This window comes from Dendrobates tinctorius, unplaced genomic scaffold (genome assembly GCF_039654945.1).
Source record: "Dendrobates tinctorius isolate UK_male_01 unplaced genomic scaffold, ASM3965494v1 ptg000014l, whole genome shotgun sequence".
Lineage (NCBI taxonomy): Eukaryota > Metazoa > Chordata > Amphibia > Anura > Dendrobatidae > Dendrobates > Dendrobates tinctorius.
In genome coordinates this window covers 8,840,012-8,864,607 of record NW_027361682.1, presented here as the reverse complement: position 1 = coordinate 8,864,607, position 24,596 = coordinate 8,840,012, and the positions used below count along the sequence as shown (strand labels likewise).

Sequence of the window (24,596 nt, the reverse complement as noted above, 5' to 3'; positions counted from 1 at the left end):
ACTCCGGGGATCTTCTCTCTCCTTCTGACCCTGTCGGACTGTCCAAATCCTAAACTCTTCCCAATCTTTTGGTGCAGACTCAGCTCCACCCACCTCCCAGCACTCTTCGTGTTCCAAGCAGGGAGCCACCAAAGGGTGCTTTGCTACACTACTATGTTGTGTGGGATGCAGGTGTTGGAGTGTGGTCAGGTGTCCCCACCTTACCTGGATGGTGGGGTACCATACCTCAGGAGGAGGTGCAGTACCTCTGTGGCGACTGAACCCTCAGGGGCCCCACATACCCCCCCGTTAAACACAGCACGTCTGCGGGCTGCAAGTGAACAAAGTTAGACAAAACAAAAGAACATACAAAAATTTTTGGTATGCTGATAAACAATTCTTATCTAAACTTCCCAATATGGGAGGCACTGACTCTGGAAGGTTACAAACAATTTAACTAACTATCTATACTTAATATACAGTATATAGAATCTGTTCTATTGCTATCAACATTTTTATAAGGCACATTATATAATACTTCACATCGAAAACAACAATAATTCTTGAAAGTGTGGGACACCGCTCCCAGCCGGGATTTCTTGCAGTGTCCTTGGGTTGGAGAAATGCTCCATGATGAGGTCGTTCTTACTTATTGAAGACCTATGTAAAACCAATAAAGGGCACCTAAAGAGGTGCAACTATTTACAAGAAAGTTTGTGATGCACTCCAAGTTCATGATCACTGCAGTTCAGTAGAAATGCTGCCAACACAACTAGGCAAAAAAAAAAAACTGGAATCAAAGAAACATAATGAACAATGAGGAAAAATAACAAAGGCAAACGTGCAAATACCCTCCTGGGTAACAGTTAATTATTTGGGAAATGTTTTTTAGTAGTGGTCTCCTCCTGGGGTGGTGGAAGCTGGTTTCTTTTGCTGCTTCCAGGGGAGAACTTCTGATTTTCCTCTTCCTGCTGGTCATCTACAAATTGTAGATATTCTTTCTCCCAAGGAGTGAGATTGGTTAGTGGCTGCCTGTGTAGTTGGGGTGGCAGCTGATGGAACCGCTGCCTGTGGTACAGCAGGGGTGGCAACTTGTACCATTGGATGTTGTACCTCAGCTTCAGGTGGTATCTCTGCTGCCTTGGTTTTTGGTCTGACCGCTTGTAGGGTGAAACGCGGGGATCATGAATCTCTGGAAGGGGGAACCCATGATGTATAGTAACACCCAGTAGCTGCTCACACTCCTCTGCTGAAATCAAAAGATGTCGAATGGGACGCGCTTGCTCCAGCCTTACTCTTTTCAGCAGGGACTTCTTCCATTTTCCCATCGCAGTCAGCTTAGTGCTTTTGAATTGAGAACACAGCTCTTCCATTTGTCCTGTGTGGAGTTCAGACATGCTAGCCGTGGTAAGCGGAAACTCAGGGGGCAACCCGATTGCAGGGGCGGCGGTCATACCTGATGCCTCCTCGCAGGGTGATATCAGCGCCGGTGTAGGCTCTGGACGGCTGCCGGTGGCAGCGGTGGTGACGGAGGCCGCCCGGTCAAAGGTTGGAAATGGTGGTGGAGCGCATGGCGGCTCCGGGTCCGCAGGGGTCTCCGGTGGGACCTGCGCAGCCACACTAGGTCCAGGCAGTTCAGCTTCTTCCTGCTCAGCTCCCGGCCCACCGGTAACTCCTCCGGGCAGGCAGCGCTCAGCGGTGGTTGCAGCGGGGAGACGGTGACAGGCGCTGCTGATGGCATCGCAGCGGCTGCAGGTTACACAGATGCTGCCTGAGGGAGAACCAGTGCATCGACTGTGGGTACCGGTGGTGAAGGTACCGCGGGCGTAGGCCCCTCCTGGGCGCTTTGCCAGTTCAGGATCCAGAGAGCCTCCTGTCTCAGCCGCAGGCGGTGTGTCAGCTGGGCAATCTCGTCCTCCAGCTGCTGGCGGTCCATTGTGGAAGCAGGGTCGGAACCTTCAGCCATTGCGCCGGGGAAGTTCAGCTCAACCTCCTCGCGCTCTTCGGGCCTCCTTTCTTCTTCCAATATGGCGTCCTGGCGTTCTCCCTCCTTCCCGAGCTTCTTTCCCGCCACAGGGCTCCGCTCCTCCTTCTGGGGGCGGCGTCTTCTTCCTACTCCTCCATACCAAGCCAGAATCTGAACCCCTCTGGGCGTGGGCCATGTTGCTGTAGCATAGAAGTTAAGGCAGGGGAGGCCCAGGACAGTCTGCGCTCTTTTCTTAGGACCACCCATGTTGTCACACCCTTCTTCACCGCGCCGGCGGCCATTTTGAGAGTCCATTTTACAGTCTATAATTTGGGTCATTTTGCACATTCTCAGCAATTAAGTCCAATAAATCTTTGGCACACTGAACCCGGTGGCACCAGACTTCGTCATCCTGTTTGTGACGCCAAAAATGGATCGCCCCGTGCCAGGGCCGTGGGGTACTCGGAACCGGGCCCGTTGGTTTCAATGGGAGATGTCATGGCAGCTGTGACCCGCTCCGTGGCCCTGGGCGTCCATTGTAAAAAGGGGAAGATGTTGAACGTGTGGATGATGACGCCACCTGTGGTGTTCGGCAATGAAGATGTTAAGCCGACGCTGCAGACAGATCCTCTGGGACAGATGTTGTGGTGCAGCAATGATGTTGTGGCCCTTCACAGGTAGGGCTGTAGTCCCAGGGCAGTGTAGATAGGGAGGTAGTGAGGAGAGGAGAACGGTGTGGTGTTCAGCACAGAGATGTAGCAGTGCTGAGTGGGTTGGCGCAGGAATAAGCGGAGGACACCAGGGCATGTAGTTCCAAAGATTTACTCACAGTCTGTTGTGCATACTGGTGCCCGCCTCAGTGCTGTGTCCTCCAGGTCAGGGGCTCAGCCAACCTCCCGGCAAGATGAAGTACTCTGTTTCAACACTCCTCCAACATATGTGCCTTTTCTGATCGTCTCCTTTTTGTGCCAATAGTGAAGTACTCTCAGTACTGAGTTACACTGGAGTTCCTCCTGTCAGATGTTCCTATGAACTCTACTTGTACGGCAGACAGCTGTAGCCTGCTTCGGGGACTCCTTGCTACTAAGTCCCGGCTCACTCACGTTGCTGTTGTGCCCCCAAGTCTTGTGTGGGAATAAAGTGGTGACAACTTCTATTCCTCCGGTGTCTGCTGCAGGACCATTAGTATCCATACAACCTCGGGGACCGGACCCCGGCCTTGCGCTGTGAACTTGGGAAGGGTTCTGCTCTAACCCTAATCCTCAGTCCTCCTCTTCTCCTTACATTCCGTTCAAATCTTTCTTATAAAGAGTCAGGCTTTCCGTCAATGTCTCTTTCCTGTGCCAGCAGACCCAGGTCACTGAGGTCGGCTGCAACACTTCCCTCGTCCATCCCACTCCGGGGATCTTCTCTCTCCTTCTGACCCTGTTAGACTGACTAAATCCTAAACTCTACCCAATCTTTTGCTGCAGACTCAGATCCACCCACCTCCCAGCACTCTTTGTGTTCCAAGCAGGGAGCCACCAAGGGGTGCTTTGCTACACTACTATGTTGTGTGGGATGCAGGTGTTGGAGTATGGTCAGGTGTCCCCACTTTACCTAGATGGTGGGGTACCACTCCTCAGGAGGAGGTGCAGTACCTCTGTGGCGACTGAACCCTCAGGGGCGCCACAATTTCCCTCACTCACAATATTCTAAGCACATTCTCACCGATACTGCTAGTAAAAAATGCTTAGCCACCCAGATCATGTGATGTTCCCATTCTAATGTGGATTCACACCACATCTGATCGACAGAAAACTGCTTCACTCTAGGGTGATTAATCTAATTCATATAGAGGGATTTCTAAGAAAAGTAGCCAATGTATAATACTGGTGACTAAAACAAGACTGAACACAAGACCTTCAAAGACGTCTACACATCATATGGAACACTTCATGACACCTTCTCTCCATCTACCTGATGATCATGAGGAACATTGGGATCTTCTTGCTTACAGTCCTGTGGAAGAAGAGGATGGGGACATCTCTCTGGTGTTGTCCTCTCACTGGATAGAACTGGATGGAAACACATACAGGGACTGAATTAATTCTTTACATACAGAAAATTATAGGCCGTGTGTATTTAGTCCTGTCTATTACCTGGTGATGTGAGGGGCTGGGGAACCTCCATCATGACGTCCTTGTACAGATCTTTGTGTTCTTCTAAATACTCCCACTCCTCCACGGAGAAATAGACGGTGACATCCTGACACCTTATAGGAACCTGACACATACAATGATACCGTCATCCCCCGATCCCTCCATAGTGTTACGGTATAATGTCCCAGCATTCCCAGCAGTGTCACCTCTCCAGTCAGCAGCTCAATCATCTTGTAGGTGAGTTCTAGGATCTTCTGGTCATTGATGTCCTCATGTATCAGGGGGTGAGGTGGAGGCCCCGTGATTGGGCCCAGGGGTCTTCCCCATCCCTCAGACACAGGGGCCTGACAGCGCTCCCTAGAGGTCTTCTTCACTACTGTATAATCCTGGTTATGGAGAGACACATTAATAAACCTCACTACAGACATTTCCAGAGTCCTCACCTCTCCAGTTCTGTCCATCTGTTATTCCCATAGATAAGAATGATGTAATGTGATGTCATCAGAATCTCTCACCTCTCCAGTAAGCCGGAAGAGGATCTCTAGGGTGAGGTGTAATATCCTCTCCGCCATCTTGTCCCTGTCCCTATCCATCCTTGTAGGGTCACTCAGGAGAATTCTCTTATATAGAAGATCTCCACTGAGAGGATCCGATATTGTAGGGACCTAAATGGGGAGATGATCTGGTGTAACATCATAAATAATCCCATGTTATAATATAATTACTGGAAATAATCTGTAACAAACCAATGAGTGAAATCAGGAGTGAAATAATCCCAGTATAATAACATTGTTTTCACCCAAGCTTGGTCCAGGGCTTTTTATGTTACAAATAAAGAACTGATCTCCAGCCTGATTAACACACATTTTCACAAATGCAGATTGCCACCTTAAAGTCTGCCTCAATTATTATAAAAAAATAAAATAAGTGCTAGCTTCCGGAATTATATAAATGATTCTATTACAATGTTCAGTTCATCCTGCAAATAACTGCCCCCATACAGCGACATCATAGGAAAAGTACAAAGTTATGACTCGTGGCATTCAGAAAAACAAAAACAGCTAAATATTCTTGATAGTGAAGGGGTTAATGCCGCCTGTGCCAAGCACCTACCTCCACCTGCAGAGCCGCACACCACATATATGGCTGTTCTGTGCGCACAGGACCTGGGATGAGGTCACAGGAGGGGAGGAGTCAGGAGTCACATCATCAGGGGCCTTGTATGCAGGACTCTGCTGTGCTGGTTGTCATGGTGCTGGATGAGGGGAAGTTTCTGTGTGGGGTCAGGAGGGGATTACAGGGTGGGTGTAATAATTTCGAGTTGTCGCTGTTTGACTAAGGTCAAGTGTAGACTCTTTCGAAAAGGTGGCTTTGGCCCGGGCCACCCTAGTAGACTGATACATCATGCAATCTGGGTTTGGTGTGCTTGTTATTTTCCCGGGTGGCGTATATAGACATTTAGTGGAAACCATGGCCCTCCAGGAATTAAGCCAATAGGTTTGATTAAGTTTGAAAGCTCGAGGTACTAAGTGCCCCAGGAATAATGACTCTGGGGGAGGAAACCTCACCTGAATTTTGGCACATCTCACAAAGCACTTCAAATTTTCACTTTTTAGGCACTCCCTCATTTAGCCTTAGGATGTGGAATGTTTTAAAATCCCTGTTGAAGGTCAAACCAGTCCTACACTGGGTCACCTTCATTATTTATTTTCACTTGGTGTCACCCATATCACTATATGTCCTGCACTTGGATTTGTTAGATGCGGTTCCATTATGGTCTCCATTCTGATGGATCTAGGGGGAGTGTGTGGTCATAAGGTTCCACTCCCCCCTGAACCCAGACTCTCCTCTTTCGAGAGGGAAGATGACCATCAATAACTCCTAGTTCTCTCTTGGGTGGGAGCCTATGTAGATGCTTGGAGTGAAATTTTTTCACCTTGGTTCCGGATAGGGGACGCTACTTGTCCCTGTCCCTCGCTGTGAAATTCTGTCTCGGAAGCATGGGGACCCTCACCACCCATTTAACCCCTTTACCCCTGAAGGTGGTTTGCATGTTAATGACCAGGCCAATTTTTACAATCCTGTCCACTGTCACTTTATGAGGTTATAACTCTGAAACGCTTCAATGGTTCCCGGTGATTCTGAGAATGTTTTTTCACGACATACTGTACTTCATGATATTGGTAAAATTTATTTGATATGGCTTGCGTTTATTTGTGAAAAAAATGGAAATTTGGGGAAAAAGTTGAAAATTACACAATTTTCCAACTTTAAATTTTCATGCCTTTAAATCACAGAGATATGTCACACAAAATAGTTAATAAATAACATTTCCCACATGTTTACTTTACATCAGCTCAATTTTGGAGCAAATTTTTTTTAGATAGCAAGTTATAAGAGTTAAAATTTGACCAGCGGGGGCGTGGCCTGGCAGCTCATGGCACCAGCAACATAATCTTGGAGCTCTGTGATCCCCAGCTCTAAAGCAGCTTACACAATGGCACACAGGCAAGCTAACAGCCCGAAATTCCCTGCACCAGACTCCCCACCTCAGATGCCACAACCCAGGCGAACCAGAGGTCAGAAACAGCCCTCACCTATAAGGTGACAGACTTCTTCCCCTGTGTGAGGCAGTCACCCCTGTTACAGCTAGGGGGCTCTGTATGTGCTCCTCAGGATACGCATGGAGGCGTAACTGTGATGGTGAGAGAGTGACCGGCGTTATTGTAAATGGTCGGTATGAGTCACAGAGGAGGTCCTCTGTGCTGTAAGCCCAAAATGTTGCTGTTCTGGGACTTGTAGTTCCACAAGTGTTTGTTTAGTTTATAAGGGGGCTTACAGGGTAAGTCAGAGAGCTGGGCGGGACTGGCTAACCACACATACACCTTCCACCTATGGGGGTGGTTACAGCTACATAATGTGACAAGGGATTGAGTCACATGGTCAGTGTGTATGGTTCTGGATGGCCTGTGAGTAGGATTGGGTCCTGAAAAGCACATGGTGAGGCCATGGACCTGAAGGCCTGTGTGTTGGAAGGTCCTAGGTGTGGACGGACTTCTTGAAGAGCACATGGATTGGCCGAGTATGTGCAGAGTCTGTGATGGCACTGCGTTGGGGAAGCTACCGTCCTTCTGAGGGTCTGGACTGTCGGGAGTGCCCTGGTCAAAAGGACGGTGATCCCAGTAAGGCAGCTTCCCCAGGAGTGAGGACTGACAAGGTGTCAGCGTGTGGACCAGGAGCTCCAGGAAGGTAACTTCAGAAATGGGGGTTATAATAACGGCAGACAAGTATCTGCCATTGGAACAGACTTTCAGTGTTTATTATGTTCCGTTGATATATGTAACAAACTGTTCAGCATGCGGTCACCCACGGTAACAGGACAAAGTGAAAAGTCTGACGTGTTTAGTGACTGCGAGTTAAAGCTGTATACTATAAAGTGATATGGACTATGTGTAGGTCTGTGATGGGTAACATTGCCAACGGTGCAGTTTACGATGTCTGAATAAACCAAATAGACTGTTTTGTGAGAAAAACAGGCCTGTGTGCCTTCATCCTGTTGCCAAGCGAGTGTCACCCAACACATGCAGTAAGCACTGTCTTACACCAGGGACCCGTATGCTGCAGCAGCAGAGAAGATGGCGTCATCCAGGGCCTCCTCACCCCTCTCCTCACACAGAAGCTCGCAGGTATTATCTGTAGGGAGAGGGGGAGACGCTGGGGAGGTAGAATCTGCAGATATACTGCTTACTAAAAGAAGATTGGAGTCTCTACTGGCCTCTCTAAGGAAATCTCTGCTGACTGACCTGAGGTGATGGTGAAAGATCTTAAAGGGGAAATATCATCTCTGGGTGAATGCACAGACCACCAAAATGGCTGAGCTCACTAAATCACATAACAGCTTGATTGATGAGCATGAAGCCCTAAAAGAAGAGATGATTGCAGTCTGGAATAAGAAGTGGGATCTGAAAGATAGGTCCCGTAGGAATAATATTAAGATCCGGGGAATCCCAGAGTCCATATCAGACCGGGATCTGCCTAAGTTCTTTGATAAATTTCTGGGGGAAGTGCAACCAGAATTGGAGCCACATGAACTAATAGTTGATCGCATTCACAGAGTACCTGTCACACTGCCGCTGCGGCCATCTGTCCCTGTCACACTGCCGCCGCCTCTCCCTGTCAAGCCGCTTCCCCTCGAGCCCCGGCATACTTACCGGTTCTTGGCGTCCCGGCGCGTGCCCGCTCAGGCTCCTGCTCCTGTCTCCCGTCGGGTGCACGCACTGAGTTCAGCGGGGCACATGCACACCGTTCCTTGTAATCTATGCCGCCCCCTCCAGTCTGCTCTATGGTCTGGAGGACTTGTGACTCTGAAGTCCACCGCGCACTCTGCTTATCAGGCCGCCTTTTCCTCCTGGCTGTGCCTGTCATTTGTGTTCCACAAGTGATTCTGGCCCCACATCTCCCTGCGCTCTTTGCCTTCCCTGCCGCAAGCCCTTGCCGCCTAGCCTCTGACCTCCTTTGTTTTGCTTTCTCCTAGTGCCTGCCCACCTGTGTCTCCAACCTGCCCGTGTACCCGTGTCTCTGCCGTGTCTTCCAGCGAGTGTCTCCAACCTGCCCGTGTCTCTGCTGTGTCTTCCAACCAGTGTCTCCAACCTGCCCATGTTCCCGTGTCTCTGCCGTTCTTGTTTGCCAGTGTCTCCATTCTGTCCATGTTCCCGTGTCACAGCCGTGCCAGCCTGCCGCCAGTCCGCCTTGTCTCTCATTGTGACTCCTGTTGTTTGCGTGAGTTTCCTCCGGGCACTCCGGTTTCCTCCCACATTCCAAAGACATACTAATAGGGAATTTAGATTGTGAGCCCCATTGGGGACAGCGATGCTAAAGTGTGCAAACTGTAAAGCGCTGCAGAATATGTTAGCGCTATATAAAAATAAAAGATTATTATTATTAATACCAGTAATTTCATGTCAATGGTGCTGTGATCAGGCATACAAAAATGTTTTGCCACAGGTAGATCCATTTTTTTTTCTCTTATTGTGTGGCGATGAGAATTCATCCTTGTTCTCAGTTTTTGCCCGGTCTCCCCCACATACAGACCCCCAGTTGGACATTTAGTGCAAATAATTAAGTACACCACATTAGAAGTGATGCAGCTGAAAGTACCTGGGATCTTGTAGTCCTGATGCGAGTTGGGGATCTTTATCTTGTCCGTGGTCATTATAAATGGACAGTTTTACACTTTTTCTGGTTGCAAGGAAAGGTTCCTGCACCTGTTGGAGAGGACAGGGAGCTTCTGACAATGATGCTTCTTAGATTTGGGGGCTGCCTCAAACACAGCAGTGGGGGGTCTGGAAATATGGATTGTAATCGGGCATCTTTTTCTAGTAAAGGTTGTAATTTCCGTGCAGCTCCCCTTAGCACCTCCAGATTTGGATTGTAGGTGACCACTAGAGGCACCCGGTTATTATCTTCTTTAGCTTTGTAATGTACTTTTTTTTTCTTCCAACGTATAGTACATACATATTGGTGTTACAAACAAACCTACACAGTCTATCTAGTAGGTAACCCAGGGACAACCTGTACTAAACCTACCTCTTGGTCCCATTATTGTATCTTGATAGGAAGCTTAGATCTGTTTCTACTTTTAAATATTAAAGGGGTTTTCAGGCTACAAAGTTTTGAATTCACTCTTACTGCAGATTGCTGAATCATGATAGTGTGCTATGCACACACTGTCGCGATTCCTTTATGTTCCCAGCATACTGATCACAATTATGTCATTTGCATAGTTGCAGTCATGTGCCAACTAGAGTTTCAGCTGCTTCTGTCATTAGCACACAGAGAAGCAGATGAGAATCTAGTTGGCATTTGACCACAAATATCACATCATTTGATTTAGTAACAAGTTTGAAATGGGTTGTCTGAAGCTTCTCCTTTACACTTAATCTGACATGAGGTGTCGATAGACGTTGCTGTACATCATCAGGACAGGAGCTGAGGCAAACACCTGATCCACCCGACAATTCCTTTAAGAAGAAATTATACTATACATATAAAAATGTGGAATATTTCACACACATTATTGACATATAATTTTGTTATTTAAACTCTATTTGCTTTTCTATTACACATTGGTTGGCTTAGATCACAATTGGGCAAAGTACCATCTACATAAAAAGAAAGCCAAAGTTACAAAAATCAAATTAATAAGCAACGGTGTTCTAAGGATGCTCATACCTGACCCTTAGGGCTCACTCACACAAAAGTACAGTATAACACGGCGGAACAATGTTATACTATGGGGCAGTGTCGACTAGCGCTTTTTTTCTCATGCTAGAGAATTGGATCATGCAAAGATGACATTTGGCTCAAACTCTGGCAGAGTATGAGCCGAGTGTCATTAGCATACTCGGCCTGATTCTCTTGCATGAGAGAACATATGGTCATCTGACCGCAGCCTTAGCTGCAGGTTAGGTGCTTACGCTATTGCATGCAGTATACCTGTGTTGCCTGTATCTTACTGGTCAAGATTTGCTCTTCACCGATGCCAGTAGAGGCAACACCCCTCATTGTTGGCAGAGAACTGGGAGGATGTGATTTGTTCGCATCTTGTGGCCTCGCTGGCGATTACCAATAAGCTGACTCAGTTTTATATGATCTATCAAACCTATTTGACTCCTGTTCGCCTACACATGGGCAAGTCTCTTTCTGCAGAATGCCATTGTTGTCATTCTATGAATGACGACTTTTGACATATGATGTAGTCTTATACACCTATATCCTCTATTTGAGTTAATGTTTTTAGATTGCGGTTCTCGCTATTGTCAATTCCTATATTGTCTGAACCTAACCTGGCATTATTTGGGTTGTTAAATGAAGAAAAATGGAAGCATCACACTCGTATCTCTTTCAAAGAAAACTATTCTTAGCCAGGGAAAAAATTGATCTCCACTGGATGGCTCCCACAATTAGCAGAAGGAATGTTCTGGTTAATACTACTATTCCATACAAGAAATTTATTTTAAAATAAAGGATGTCCAGCTAAATTTAAAAATTCTTGACCCTCAAGTTAACCCCTTACCTACAATTGACGTAATATTCCGTCCATGTGACCATGGACCTAATTACCATGGACGGAATATTACGTCCCAGCGATCAGCTGCGCCCACGTGGTGAGCGCCGCTGATCGCGGCCGAGTGTCAGCTAATTATCATAGCTGACACCCGACACAATGTGTCAGGGGCGGTCACGGACCGCCCCCGACACGTTAACCCCTTGCACACCGCGATCAGACGCGATCGCGGTGTACCGGGGGTTAAAGGGAAGCATCGGCAGGGAGGGGGCTCCCTCCGTGCTTCCCTGAGCCCCCCACGGCAGCGCAATGTGCAGCGCTGCTGCGGGGGGCTCTTTCCCTACAGGCCCCCGGATCCAAGATGGCGACGGGGGCCTGCAGGGAGCTGACTTCCTCACTGCCTGCAAAGCGCAGGCATGAGGAAGTCTGCAGCAGTGCCTGTGACAGATCGCTGATCTGTCAGCGATCTGTGATGTGACAGATCAGCGATCTGTCACAGGACAGTGATGTCCCACCTGGGACAAGGTAATAAAGTAAAAAAAAAAAAAAAAAAAAAAAAAGTGTTAAAGATAATTAAAAAAAAATCGCTAAATAAATCAGTAAAAAAAAAAAAAATATTCCCCAATAAATCCATTTTTTCAAAATAAAAAAAACCAAAAACAATAAAAGTACACATATTTGGTATCGCCGCGTCCGTAATGACCTGCCCTATAAAACTGTCCCATTAGTTAACCCCTTTAGCGAACCCCTTAAAAAATAAAAATAAAAAACGAAGCAAAAAATAATGATTTATTATCATACCACCGAACAAAAAGTGCAATAACGCGCGATCAAAAAGACGCATATAAATATGCATGGTACCGCTGAAAACGTCATCTTGTCCCGCAAAAAACGATCCACCATACAGCATCATCCGCAAAAAAATAAAAAAGTTATAGCTCGCAGAATAAAGCGATACAAAAATAATTATTTTTTATATAAAATAGTTTTCATTGCAAAAAACCGACAAAACATAAAAAAACGACCTAAATGAGGTATCGCTGTAACCGTACTGACCCGAAGAATAAAACCGCTTTATCAATTTTACCGCACGCGGAACGGTGTAAACGCACCCCCCCAAAAGACATTCATGAAACGCTGGTTTTTGTTCATTCTGCGTCCCAAAAATCGGAATAAAAAGCGATCAAAAAATGTCACGTGCCCGAAAATGGTACCAATAAAAACGTCAACTCGTCCCGCAAAAAATAAGACCTCACATGACTCGGTGGGTCAAAATACGGAAAAATTATAGCTCACAATATGTGGTGATGCAAAAACTATTTTTACAATAAAAAGCGTCTTTTAGCGTGCGACAGCCGCCAAACATAAAAACCGCCATAAATCGTAAATCAAACCCCCCCGTTATCACCCCCTCAGTTAGGGAAAAATAATAAAACTAAAAGAAAATGTATTTATTTCCATTTTCCCGCTAGGGTTAGGGCTAGGGTTAGGGCTAGGGCTCAGATTAGGGTTAGGGGTGTGTTGAGGTTCGGGTTGGAGTTATAATTGGGGGTTTCCACTGTTTGGGCACATCAGGTGCTCTCCAAAGGCAACATGGCGTCTGATCTCAATTCCAGCCAATTCTGCGTTGAAAAAGTCAAATGGTGCTCCTTCCCTTCCAAGCTCTGCCATGTGCCCAAACAGTGTTTTACCCCCACATGTAGGGTATCAGCCTACTCAGGACAAATTACAAAACAACTTTTGGGGTCCAATTTCTCCTGTTACCCTTAGGAAAATAAAAAATTGGGGGCAAAAATATAATTTTGCGGAAAAAAATGTTTTTTTTATTTTCACGCCCAGGCGTTATAAACTTCTGTGAAGCACTTGGGGGTTCAAAGTGCTCTCCACACATCTAGATAAGCTCGGTGGGGGGTCTAGTTTCCAAAATGGGGTCACTTGTGGGGAGTTTCAATAGTTTAGGTACATTAGGGGCTCTCCAAACGCATATGACACCCGCATACCAATCCATCAAAGTCTGCATTCCAAAACGTCACTACTTCCCTTCCGAGCCCCGACGTGTGCCCATACAGTAGTTTTCTCCCACATATGAGGTATCAGCGTACTCAGGACAAATTGGACAACAACTTTTGGGGTCCAATTTCTCCTGTTACCCTTGGGAAAATAAAAAAATGGGGACTAAAAGATGATGTTTGTTGAAAAAATACGATATTTTTATTTTCACGCCCGGTCGTTATAAACTTCTGTGAAGCACTGGGGGGTTCAAAGTGCTCACCACACATCTAGATAAGTTCATTAGGGGGTCTAGTTTCCAAAATGGGGTCACTTGTGGGGGGTTTCCACTATTTAGGTACATCAGGGGCTCTCCAAACGCAACATGACACCCGCAGACCATTCCATCAAAGTCTGCATTCCAAAACGTCACTACTTCCCTTCCGAGCCCCGACGTGTGCCCATACAGTAGTTTTCTCCCACATATGAGGTATCAGCGTACTCAGGACAAATTGGACAACAACTTTTGGGGTCCAATTTCTCCTGTTACCCTTGGGAAAATAAAAAAATGGGGACTAAAAGATCATGTTTGTGGAAAAAATACGATTTTTTTATTTTCACGCCCGGACGTTATAAACTTCAGTGAAGCACTGGGGGGTTCAAAGTGCTCACCACACATCTAGATAAGTTCCTTGGGGGGTCTAGTTTCCAAAATGGTGTCATTTGTGGGGGGTTTCTACTGTTTTGGTACATCAGGGGCTTTCCTAACGCGACATGGTGTCCGATCTCAATTCCAGCCAAAAACGTCAAATGGCGCTGCTTCCCTTCCGAGCTCTGCCATACGCCCAAATAGTGGTTTACCCCCACATGTGGGGTTTCAGTGTACTCAGGATAAATTGCACAATATCTTTTAGGGTCCTGTTACTTTTGGAAAAATAAGAATTGAGGGTGAAAAGATCATTTTTGTGGAAAAAATATGATTTTTTAATTGTACTGCTGTACGTTATAAACTTCTGTGAAGCCCTTGGGGGTTCAAAGTTCTCACCACACATCTAGATAAGTTCCTTGGGGGGTCTAGATTCCAAAATGGTGTCATTTGTGGGGGGTTTCCACTGTTTTGGTACATCAGGGGTTTTCCAATCGCGACATGGTGTCCGATCTCAATTCTAGCCAAAAACGTCAAATGGCGCTGCTTCCCTTCCGAGCACTGCTATGCGCCCAAATAGTCATTTACACCCACATATGGGGTATCAGCGTACTCAGGACAAATTGCACAATAACTTTTAGGGTCCTGTTACCCTTGAAAAAATAAAAATTGGGGGTGAAAAGGTCATTTTTGTGGAAAAAATATGATTTTTTAATTGTACCGCTGTACGTTATAAACTTCTGTGAAGCCCTTGTGGGTTCAAAGTTCTCACCACATATCTAGATAAGTTCCTTGGGGGGTCTAGTTTCCAAAATGGGGTCACTTGGGGGGGTTTCCACTGTTTAGGTACATCAGGGGCTCGCCAAACGTGACATGGCGTCCGATCTGAATTCCAGCCAATTTTGCATTGAAAAAGTCAAACGGCGCTCCTTCCATTCTGAGCTCTGCCATGCGCCGAAACAGTGGTTCCCCCCCACATATCAGGTATCAGCGTACTCAGGACAAATTGCACAATAAGTCTTGCAGTCCAATTTCTCCTGTTACCCTTGGTAAAATAAAGAAAATTGAACCTGAAGTATTTTTTTTGTGAAAAAAAGTTAAATGTTCATTTTTTTTTTAATATTCAAAAAATTCCTGTGACGCACCTAAAGGGTTAATAAACTTCTTGAATGTGGTTTTAAGCACCTTAAGGGGTGCAGTTTTTAGAATGGTGTCACTTTTGGGTATTTTCTATCATATAGACCCCTCAAAGTGGCTTCAAATGTGAAGTGGTCCCTAAAAATAAAATGGTGTTGCAAAAATGAGAAATCGCTGGTCAATTTTTAACCCTTATAACTTCCTAACAAAAAAAAATTTTGGTTCCAAAACTGTGCTGATGTAAAGTAAACATGTGGGAAATGTTATGTATTAAGTTTTTTGTGTGCCGTATCGCTGTGATTTAAGGGCATAAAAATTCAAAGTTGGAAAATTGCGAAATTTTCAAAATTTTCGCCAAATTTCCGTTTTTTTCACAAATAAACGCAAGTTATTTGAATGCAATTTTACCACTAACATGAAGTACAATATGTCACGAGAAAACAATGTCAGAATCACCGGGATCCATAGAAGCGTTCCAGAGTTATGACCTCATAAAGGTACAGTGGTCAGAATTGTAAAAATTGGCCCGGTAGTTAACGTGCAAACCACCCTTGGTAGTGAAGGGGTTAATTTTTGTTCTTGTGTTCTTTTTAATATAGGTGTTCTGTTTTTCTTTGCCTCATCTAAGGCTAGTTTCACACTAGCGCTTTTGAGCGCAGCGACGGCCTGTGCACGGCCGCCGCTAAGCCCCGCCCCCTGCAGCGCCTCCGCTGGTAGCTCCGCCTACCGGCGCATGACGCTGCATGCGTCCTCTATCTTTATCACTGGGGCGCAGGCCGTGCGCAGTATGCGTTTGGTGGCGCATGCGTCCTTTTGACGGTGCGTCGACCTGCGCCAAACGCAACCTGCTGCAGTTTGGTTGCGCTCAGCGCACCGTCAAAAAGGAGCATGCGCCGCCAAACGCATACTGCGCACGGCCTGCGCCCCCAGTGACAAAGATAGGGGAGGCAGGACGCACGCAGCGTCATGCACCGGTAGGCGAAGCTACCGGCGGAGGCGCGGCAGGGGCGGGGCTTAGCGGCGGCCGTGCGCAGGCCGTCACTGCGCTCAAAAGCGCTAGTGTGAAACTAGCCTTAGCCTGAAGTTTTGTGGACCTGATACCAACTCTCTTCTGACGTTTTGCTCATGGCTTGGATCTCTGATAATCAGTTCTGATGTTTTATCTAGCTAGAGTGTCCTATATTTTTCTGCTGCATTCATATGTTCTCCCAGGCTGTAATAACATGACTTTTGGGTTTTCTTAATGTAACCACTTATTTTATTTAATTTTTTTGTACTAATTCGTAGCTATTTTAATTTTTACAACATATTAAAAAAAAAAAAAAAGACATGTCCACGGTAAGCAAGGATGTGAACATGTTGATGCCTCATTGAATGGAAAGTTATTTTTTCTCTTGACCCAAAGTATGCTCCTGGGACAGAATGGTACTAAATATAATTATGTATCATTCTGTACCGGAAACAAATTGGTCTTGGTGAAAGAATATTTGAGCTTCATGCACTTGTGACATGACACTATTATAAATCCATGGAAATGGCATCTCGCCTGTATGAATTCTCTAATGTCTAACATTGAGTTGTAAAACATTACTCATATTGTGAACATGAAAATGGCTTCACCCCAGTGTAATTTATCTGATGTTTAAGAAAGTTTGATTTTTGTATAAAATATTTTCCACATTCTGGACATAAAATGACTGCTCCCCTTTCTGATTTGTTTGATCACGAAGAAGAGACGATTTATCTGTAAAACAATTCCTATATTCCGAATCGGAATCTGGCTTCTTCTCTGCGTGAGTACTCTGATGTTTAAGAAAATTTGATCTGTGCGTAAAATATTTTCCACATTCTGGACATAAAAATGGCTTTTCCCCTGTGTGAATTTTTTTATGTCTAATAAGAACTGATTTATCTGTAAAACATTTCCTACATTCTGCACATGAATACGGCCTCTCCCCAGTATGAATTATCTGATGTCTAACAAGTTTTGAGTTAGCTGTAAAACATTTCCCACATTCTGGACAGGATAGTGGCTTTTTACCTGCATGACTTCTCTGATGTTCAACATTATCCAATTTCTGTGTAAAACATTTCCCCCGTTCTGAACATAAAAATGGCTTCTCCTGTGTGTGAATTATCTGATGTGCGACAAGAAGTGATATATCTGTAAAACATATCTGACAATCTGGACATGAAAACTGTTTCTTTGAGTGCGTTTTCTGATGTTCAAAAAAATTTGATTGATGGGTAAAAGATTTCCCACATTCTGAACAGAAAAATGGCTTCTTCTCTGCGTGAGTTCTCTGATGTTTAAGAAAATTTGATTTGTGGGTAAAATATTTTCCACATTCTGGACATAAAAATGGTTTTTCCCCTGTGTGAATTTTTTTATGTCTAATAAGAACTGATTTATCTGTAAAACATTTCCCACATTCTGGACATGTAAATGGCTTCTCCCCTGTGTGAATTATCCGATGTCTAATAAGTTTTGAGTTAGCAGTAAAACATTTCCCACATTCTGGACATGAAAATGGCTTCTCACCTGTGTGACTTCTCTGATGCATAACAAGATCTGATTTCTGTGTAAAACATGTCCCACATTCTGTACATAAAAATGGCTTCTCCTCTGTGTGAATTCTCTGATGTGCAACAAGATGTGATGCATCTGTGAAACATATCTGACAATCTGGACATGACAATTGTTTCTTTGAGTGACTTCTGTGATGTTTAACAAAATGTGATTTTTCAGTAAAACATTTCTTACATTCTGAACATGAAAAGGTCTTCATTGTTGAGTGAGTGTTCTGATGTTTTAAAAAATCTGACTTGTGGGTAAAACATTTTCCACATTCTAGACATGAAAAGGACATTTCCTCTGTGTGATCTCTTTGATGGTCAGCATTTCTTCTGTCATTTTTATTTTGCTGAACAGTCTGCGATGAATCAAAAGATGGGAACTGTTCGAAAGGATCAGATGATAAATCTTTACTGTAAAGGGATGAAGGTACGTCTAGAATAATGCCATGTTCTCCATATGTAGCTGATGTACTATCATGATCATCTGCTTTAAAATCTGAAGATATTAGATGTCCCACTGAGCTCCTGGTACAGTCATCTGCCAAGAATAAAGCTAATTTTATTAAATTGTAATAACCTTTCCTTGAAATTATACTATTATTAGCGTTGATTGAAAACATTTGCAGGACCCTTGTCTAGCAACCATCGACCTGCAAACCTCACCGGCCAGCATCCCTGGCTCTTCATTTGATTATTTGGCTCAGCGAGAAGTCGTGCCTGCGCTGCGCACAATGATTATATTGTGCCACGACAACTCATGAAATGAAAAACCAGGAATGCCAGCAGGTAGATGGAGGTTCACAGGGCCATGGAGAATATTTTTGACCAAATGTAATTATATTTAAACATCTTTATACAAATTGTATTAAAAGTCAACTGGCTAAGGGGTGGCACACATTGTGTTATGGGTATTCGTTTAACGCATCCATTACATAGTGGCACTAATGCTATGTAACGGATGCATTAACGCACCCATTGCCCACAATAACAGTAACGCATGCCAAAATCGGCATGCGTTAGCGATGATGCGTTACTTCATGATGCACCCTCGAACGTGGTCTACAGCGTTTGAGGGTGCGCCGGGTCTAGCGCACAGCAAACGGACGCGTTTGCTGTGCATAGACCTGTATGGCTAACGCATGGTAGCGCATGATAAAGAAATGCTTCCATGAGTTATTGCATACGTTAGTACTAGGGCACAAAAGATGTAAAAAATTACATCAGCGTTTACGCATCCGTTTAGCGGATCCGTTAAACGGATGCCCCTAACGCAATGTGAACCTAGCCTTAGTAATCATTCAGACATTAGTTATCTCGTACATAAAAAAGGACTGATTTTCATCAATGTTTAGTCAATACGTTGGTTTTAAACATCAATGTGTCAATCTTTTTTCTCATATGAAAAAAATCTAAAAATTTAAAAGCTTCTTTTGTTCATTATTTAGTAAAACTGAACACAACAAGGATGATATATGAATGGCATCCATGTACTGTCCTTTAATAATAGACAAATTTGGTCCATGACTCAAATGAAGTGAAGTAAGAAGGAATGCAGCACATCCATCCGGTAGCATAAAAATCATTTTATTCAAATTCCATTAATATTGAATGGATCCATAGACAATATTAAAAACAGACGTGTTTAACGCGAAATAGCCCATAGTCATACTATGATTATTAGAGAATGAGAGAAACACAAGATCACGGTCAATCTTCCTTGGTCTGGGGCTCCATGTAAGATCTCACCTCATGGGGTAAGGATTAGAAATGAGTGAACTTGTTCGGAAAAAGCCAACATCAAATTCGGCACAAACGTTGCACATTCGGATTAGTGTTCGGATTCCCGAGTTTTTTTAGTAAAAATAATCAAAAGTTGGCCAAAGTTTGATAAATGACTGCGTTTACAAAGGGCTCTTTCAGACGTATTTTTGATAATCAGCCAGGTAAAACTGAGGGCTGCAACTCTCAGCAAGGCTGGTTATCAAAAATAGAGGGGTCCGCATGCCGTATTTTTTAATTATTTAATTAATAAATTATTTTAAAAACCGGTGTGAGGGTCCCCCCATTTTTGACAACCAGCCAAGTTAAAGTAGACTGCTGGAGTCTGGTATGGGATCATGGATATTGCTCCCCCATGGGGGTCCCCCCATAATTTTCATAAACAGCTGAGGGAAAGTCGACTGCTGGGGACTGATGTTAATATCCTGGTAAAGAGACAATATTCATAAAGGTTCCCGTGCTATTAATATCAGCTCACAGCTGTATACTTAGCCTCTCCTAATTTTTAAAATGTGGGACTCCCCCCAAAAAAATGACATAGGGTCCACCTATATTTAATAAACAGCAAAGGCTAGGCAGACAGCTGCAGGCTGATATTAATAGCCTAGGAAGGGGCCATGGATATTGGCCCCTCCCATACGAAAAACATCAGCTCTCAGAAATAGCGCATCCATAAGATGTGTCAAATTTGACACTTGGCCTCGCTATTCCCACTTGCCCTGGTGCGGTGGTAAATCGGGTGATAGTTGGGGGGGTTGATGTCACCTTTGTATTATCAGGTGACGTCAAGCCCAGAGGTTAGGCATGGAGAGGCAACTATAAGATGCCCCATTACTAACCCCATAGTCATACTGTATAAAAAAAAAACACCGCTGCACTGTGAGACTTTTTCTCACTTTGCTAGCGGTGATCTCACCAAGGTCACCGTAGTTCAGGGGCCCGGCTGGGAAGGCAGCCTCAGTGACCGAAGGAAAGGAAACCTTGATGACGTCACCGCTAGTCACTGAAGCTGCTCTCCCAGCAGCTCGTTCCTCAGTGATTTTCAGACTGGATGGTCGCATCTTGGCACCGTCCAGGTTGAAAACTGTTTATCCCCACACATGGATTACGGTGTGGGACAGAACGACAGACAGGTTAGAATATGGTTGTTTTTATTTTTTGTTTTATTACAGGAGACCATGGCTTCAGTGGAATGGGTGATTACATAAGTATGATTTAACTTAGATTTATTAAAAGAAGTCTGTGTCATTCTTTCAATTAAAGGACTTTATTCTGGGTGTGTGTTTATTTACAATATAAAATCAGAAAAAACACGGCACTCAATGGATGAGAGGGAGGTGCACACGTTAGGTATCCAACCAAACAACTATCAAATATAGCTTACTATATTTACAATATGACTACAGGATTAGTAATTGAGAGGCATCTTATAGATGCCTCTTTATTACTAAGCCTTGGGCTTGATGTCAGCGGACAATACAAAGGTGACATCAAGCCCATAAATATGAACCCAACTTGCCACCGCCACAGGGCAAGTGGGAAGAGCCAGGTAAAGCACCAAAATTGTCGCATCTAATAGATGCTTTTTTTCTGGGGCAGTTGCAGGCTGCCAATTACCAGCCTGAGACTATCAATCCCCAGTTGTTATCTTTAGCTTGGCTGGTTGTCAAAAAAAAGGGGGCGGGGGAGGACCCCATGCGGTTTCTTTTTAATTATTTATTTAAATTTAAAAAAAAACAGCATGAGGACTCCTCTATTATTGAAAATGAGCCTTGCCAATGCCAGCAGCTGAGGGTGGCAGCCTGCAGCTATCAGTTTTGCCTGGCTGATTATAAAAAAACAGGGGATTTATGCCACTTTTCTTGGTGTCTGCCCCTAATTCTAGCCGTTTTAGCAGCATTTTGGCCCCCTGAAGGTGATGTCTATGCGTTTTGTTTTGCTTCCCATTGAAATCAATGTTCGGTTTGGGACATTCACTGATCTGAGCCAACCCGAACCTTGAAAAGATTGCTCATCTCTAGTAAGGATGATTCTGAGAAAGGTGAGGAATCAGCCCAGAACTACACGAGAGGACCTGATTAATGACCTGAAGAAAGCTGGGAGCACAGTCTCAAACAATACCATTAGTAACACACTACGCTGTCATTGATTAACCCCTTCATGACCGGAGCTTTTTTTGGTTTTGCTTTTTCATTTTTAGCTCCCCTTCTTCCCACAGCCATAACTTTTTTATTTTTCCATCAATATGGCCGCGTGAGGGCTTAGTCTTTTGCAGGACGAGTTGTACATTTGAACAACACCATTGATTTTTACCATATAATGCACTGTAAAACGAGAAAAAAATTCCAAGTGCGATGAAATTGCAAAAAAAGTGCAATTCCACATTTTTTTTTTTGCCATGTTCATCAAATGCTAGTTTGCGAGTTCGTAGATACCAAACATGTATAGGTTCTTTTTTATTTAAATATCCAAAATTTGTTTTAAAAAAATGGCACCATTTTGTGAGACCCTTAGTGTCTCTATTGTTCGGGATCTGGGTCACGGTGAGGGCTAAATCTTGGAGGACGCTGCTCCCTGCTGGATCGAAGGCTGGCCTGTTGTATAGCGTGGTATAACTAATCTATCTAATTAAATGACTTGGCTTTCATATAGGGGTTGGCGCTCAGATCAAATGTTAGAGGAAGTTGCCCTTGCTGGTCTTAAATACTGCCTTACACTACTAGTGTGTTTAATTATAATTCCTGCTCCCTTTGGCAGTAAGGTGCCTAGCGCTACCCAGTACAACTTCGTTATTGAAGGTGCGGGACGCTTGATTCTTTCCATGTGAGAAGATTACTTCCCATTGACGTCACTAACATATCTACATAAGTGCATTAGGTCTCTTATAAAAATGGAGAAGTACGTGGCCAAATCTGGAAAAACACATCGGCCCTCAACTCGGCAACAGAATACAAACTCTACACCTAGGATAGCTACTGATATGGAGCGTGAAGATACGCAATCTGTCACTCAGGTCAATACAGACATATTTATGCCAAAAAGAGACTCCAGACTGGTGGAGTTTCAAGCGACTCTAGATGCTATTGCGTCTCAAGTTAACATACAAGGGGTGCGTCTAATCGCCGCAGAACAAAGAGTGTCGGATATGGTTGCAGATGTCTCAGGGAAGATAGCTAAGAGAATAAAACATCTCATATCTTCTTGACAAGGTTGATGACTTGGAGAACAGATCTCACCGTAACAGTTTGAAATTGGTGGGGCTCCCTGAATCAATCAAGTCGGCCGATTTAATGGGGGTGGTCTCAGAGTGGCTTCCCAAAAGCTTTAAATTTAACACCACCTTCGGGGGCTCTAAAAATTGAAAAAAAAAGTCCACCTCCTGGGTCCTCCCAGGATAGATGCAAACTCTAGACCACATCCAGTAATATTTCAAGTCTTAGACTATCAAGACAAGATAAGCCTCTTGTCGGCGTACAGGAAGAAGCAACCACTTTCATGTGATCACCATAAGGTGTTTCTTTTTCAGGATTACTCGGCTGCATTAGACTTTAACCCCACATGTGCCATCCTGGCGGGAAAGAATATTTGTTTTGGGCTGCAATTTCCAGCAATTTTACGCTTTTCCATAAATGGGAAAAACTGGACCTGAGGTCATGGGACATTGCTTTTTGTTTCCTTTATCTTTTTGACTGATAGGGTGACATCATGTTTCACCTGTTTACATTTGTTGAGACATTATGTTCTTTTTTAACATGAAAAGATTTAAGTGTACTTGTGCCTTAAGCATGTTTATTAGCTGAATTAAGTTGCTAATGTTGGGGGGGGGGGGGGGTTCCCTGCGTGCTGTGGTGTAATGACCATTGTGTCCACTAGGGGGCGCTGTGTGGATGTCCCAAGAGAATGGATGAGTGGCAGAATCCTGAAGGATAGTTATATATCTCAAAGTGGGTGGCTTTGAGATGGAGACTTGGGTATGTGTGATCAGCAATATCATTGCTGAGGTGTTGTTTCTAAGTATAAGGGAGAAGTCTTCAGGTAACTAGAGAGATGGGCGGGTTCTGGTAACCTACAAATCCACCCAGGGGTGTGTCTGAAAACGCCTGTATTAAAAGGCTATGAGTGTGTGAAGGACCTGTGATGCGGTCATAGTCACGTGACCCGGTGGGCGTGGCTATAGACCATATAATGTGGCTAGGGTAGGTCACATGTGGTGAATGCTGGGACCTGATTGGTCCAGTTTGGAAGGTCCTGTGAGGAGAAGGATCTCCTCACTAACAGCCTGTGGAGTGGCTGTGTGAGCATTGGCGATGTGTGCCTGAGTGCTCCCTGGAGGGAACTAATGTATGTGATGGTGAAGCCGCATAAGGAACCCTGACGGGTGAGATAATGAGGAGGCTGAATAGCCTATATAACGGACACTATGCTGATATGAACTTTGTGGCGCTTCCTTTGGTTTATGCTGAATAATAAACCTCACGGACTGATATGGTTTTATGGAAAGCCCGTACCGGATGTGATTTATTTGCTGCCAAGTGAGTGCCCCCCAACCTTGAATGACAACGCTACCTCACAGTGCACTCATTTCATTCTTTAGATAATAATACCTTCACGCTCACTCGCTGGGATGAGTGTGGGGTCTACACACAATTGATTCTACTCTGGGTGATTGCACCGCGTTTAGGTATAGGTTAAATGGCACATCCCGGGAATATTACTGTGTCCGCATTGCATTCATTATATTGGTGTTCTTGTAATGTAAATGGGCTTAACTCCCCGGTTAAGAGGAACAAAGTTTTGCACAATTTACAGCGTTCTATCTTTCATTTGATTTTTTTGCAAGAGACCCATTGAGTTAAGGACAAATATCCCTCTTTATTCAGCAAAAGGTATGATCTATGTGCAGAAGCATCATATTTTAAAAAGCAGAGAGGGGTAGTGATACTTATTAATAAGCGTCTTACTTATGATCTTTTAGGCTATGTGCACACGCTGCAGTTTTTGCTGCGGTTCCGCTGCGGTTTTGGCCCTCCGCAGACATGGTACAGTACCATGTAACCCTATGGGTTTTCAAAACCGCTGTGCTCACGCTGCGGTTTTGCTGCGGTTTTTTTCCGCAGCATGTCAATTGTTTTTGCGGATTCCGCAGGCCAAACCGCAGGTCGCTTTACCTGCGGTTTTATCTCGCGTTCCGCGGGAAAAAACCCGCAGGTGAATCTGCAGCGTGTGCACATAGCCTTAGAGACCTGGGAAGATCCATTGGGGAGATTCTGGATAGTAAACATTAAAATAGAAGGGGTCCCATATTGCTTAGCAAAC

At 44.5% G+C, this 24,596-nt stretch overlaps 1 protein-coding gene across 1 annotated transcript in view; it reads right to left on the bottom strand.

Moving 5' to 3' along the window:
* Nucleotides 1-17,722, bottom strand: part of LOC141070694 (uncharacterized) — a 177,651-nt gene extending 159,929 nt beyond the window's left edge. The window contains exons 1-5 of the mRNA XM_073559571.1: nt 17,467-17,722; nt 4,602-4,751; nt 4,293-4,472; nt 4,087-4,210; nt 3,905-4,002 (exon numbers count right to left, since the gene is read on the bottom strand). Coding sequence (XP_073415672.1) covers nt 3,905-4,002; nt 4,087-4,210; nt 4,293-4,472; nt 4,602-4,751; nt 17,467-17,589 — 675 coding nt within the window. The 5' untranslated portion in view covers nt 17,590-17,722. The remainder of the gene's footprint in view (nt 1-3,904; nt 4,003-4,086; nt 4,211-4,292; nt 4,473-4,601; nt 4,752-17,466) is intronic.
* Nucleotides 17,723-24,596: the final 6,874 nt, after the last annotated feature.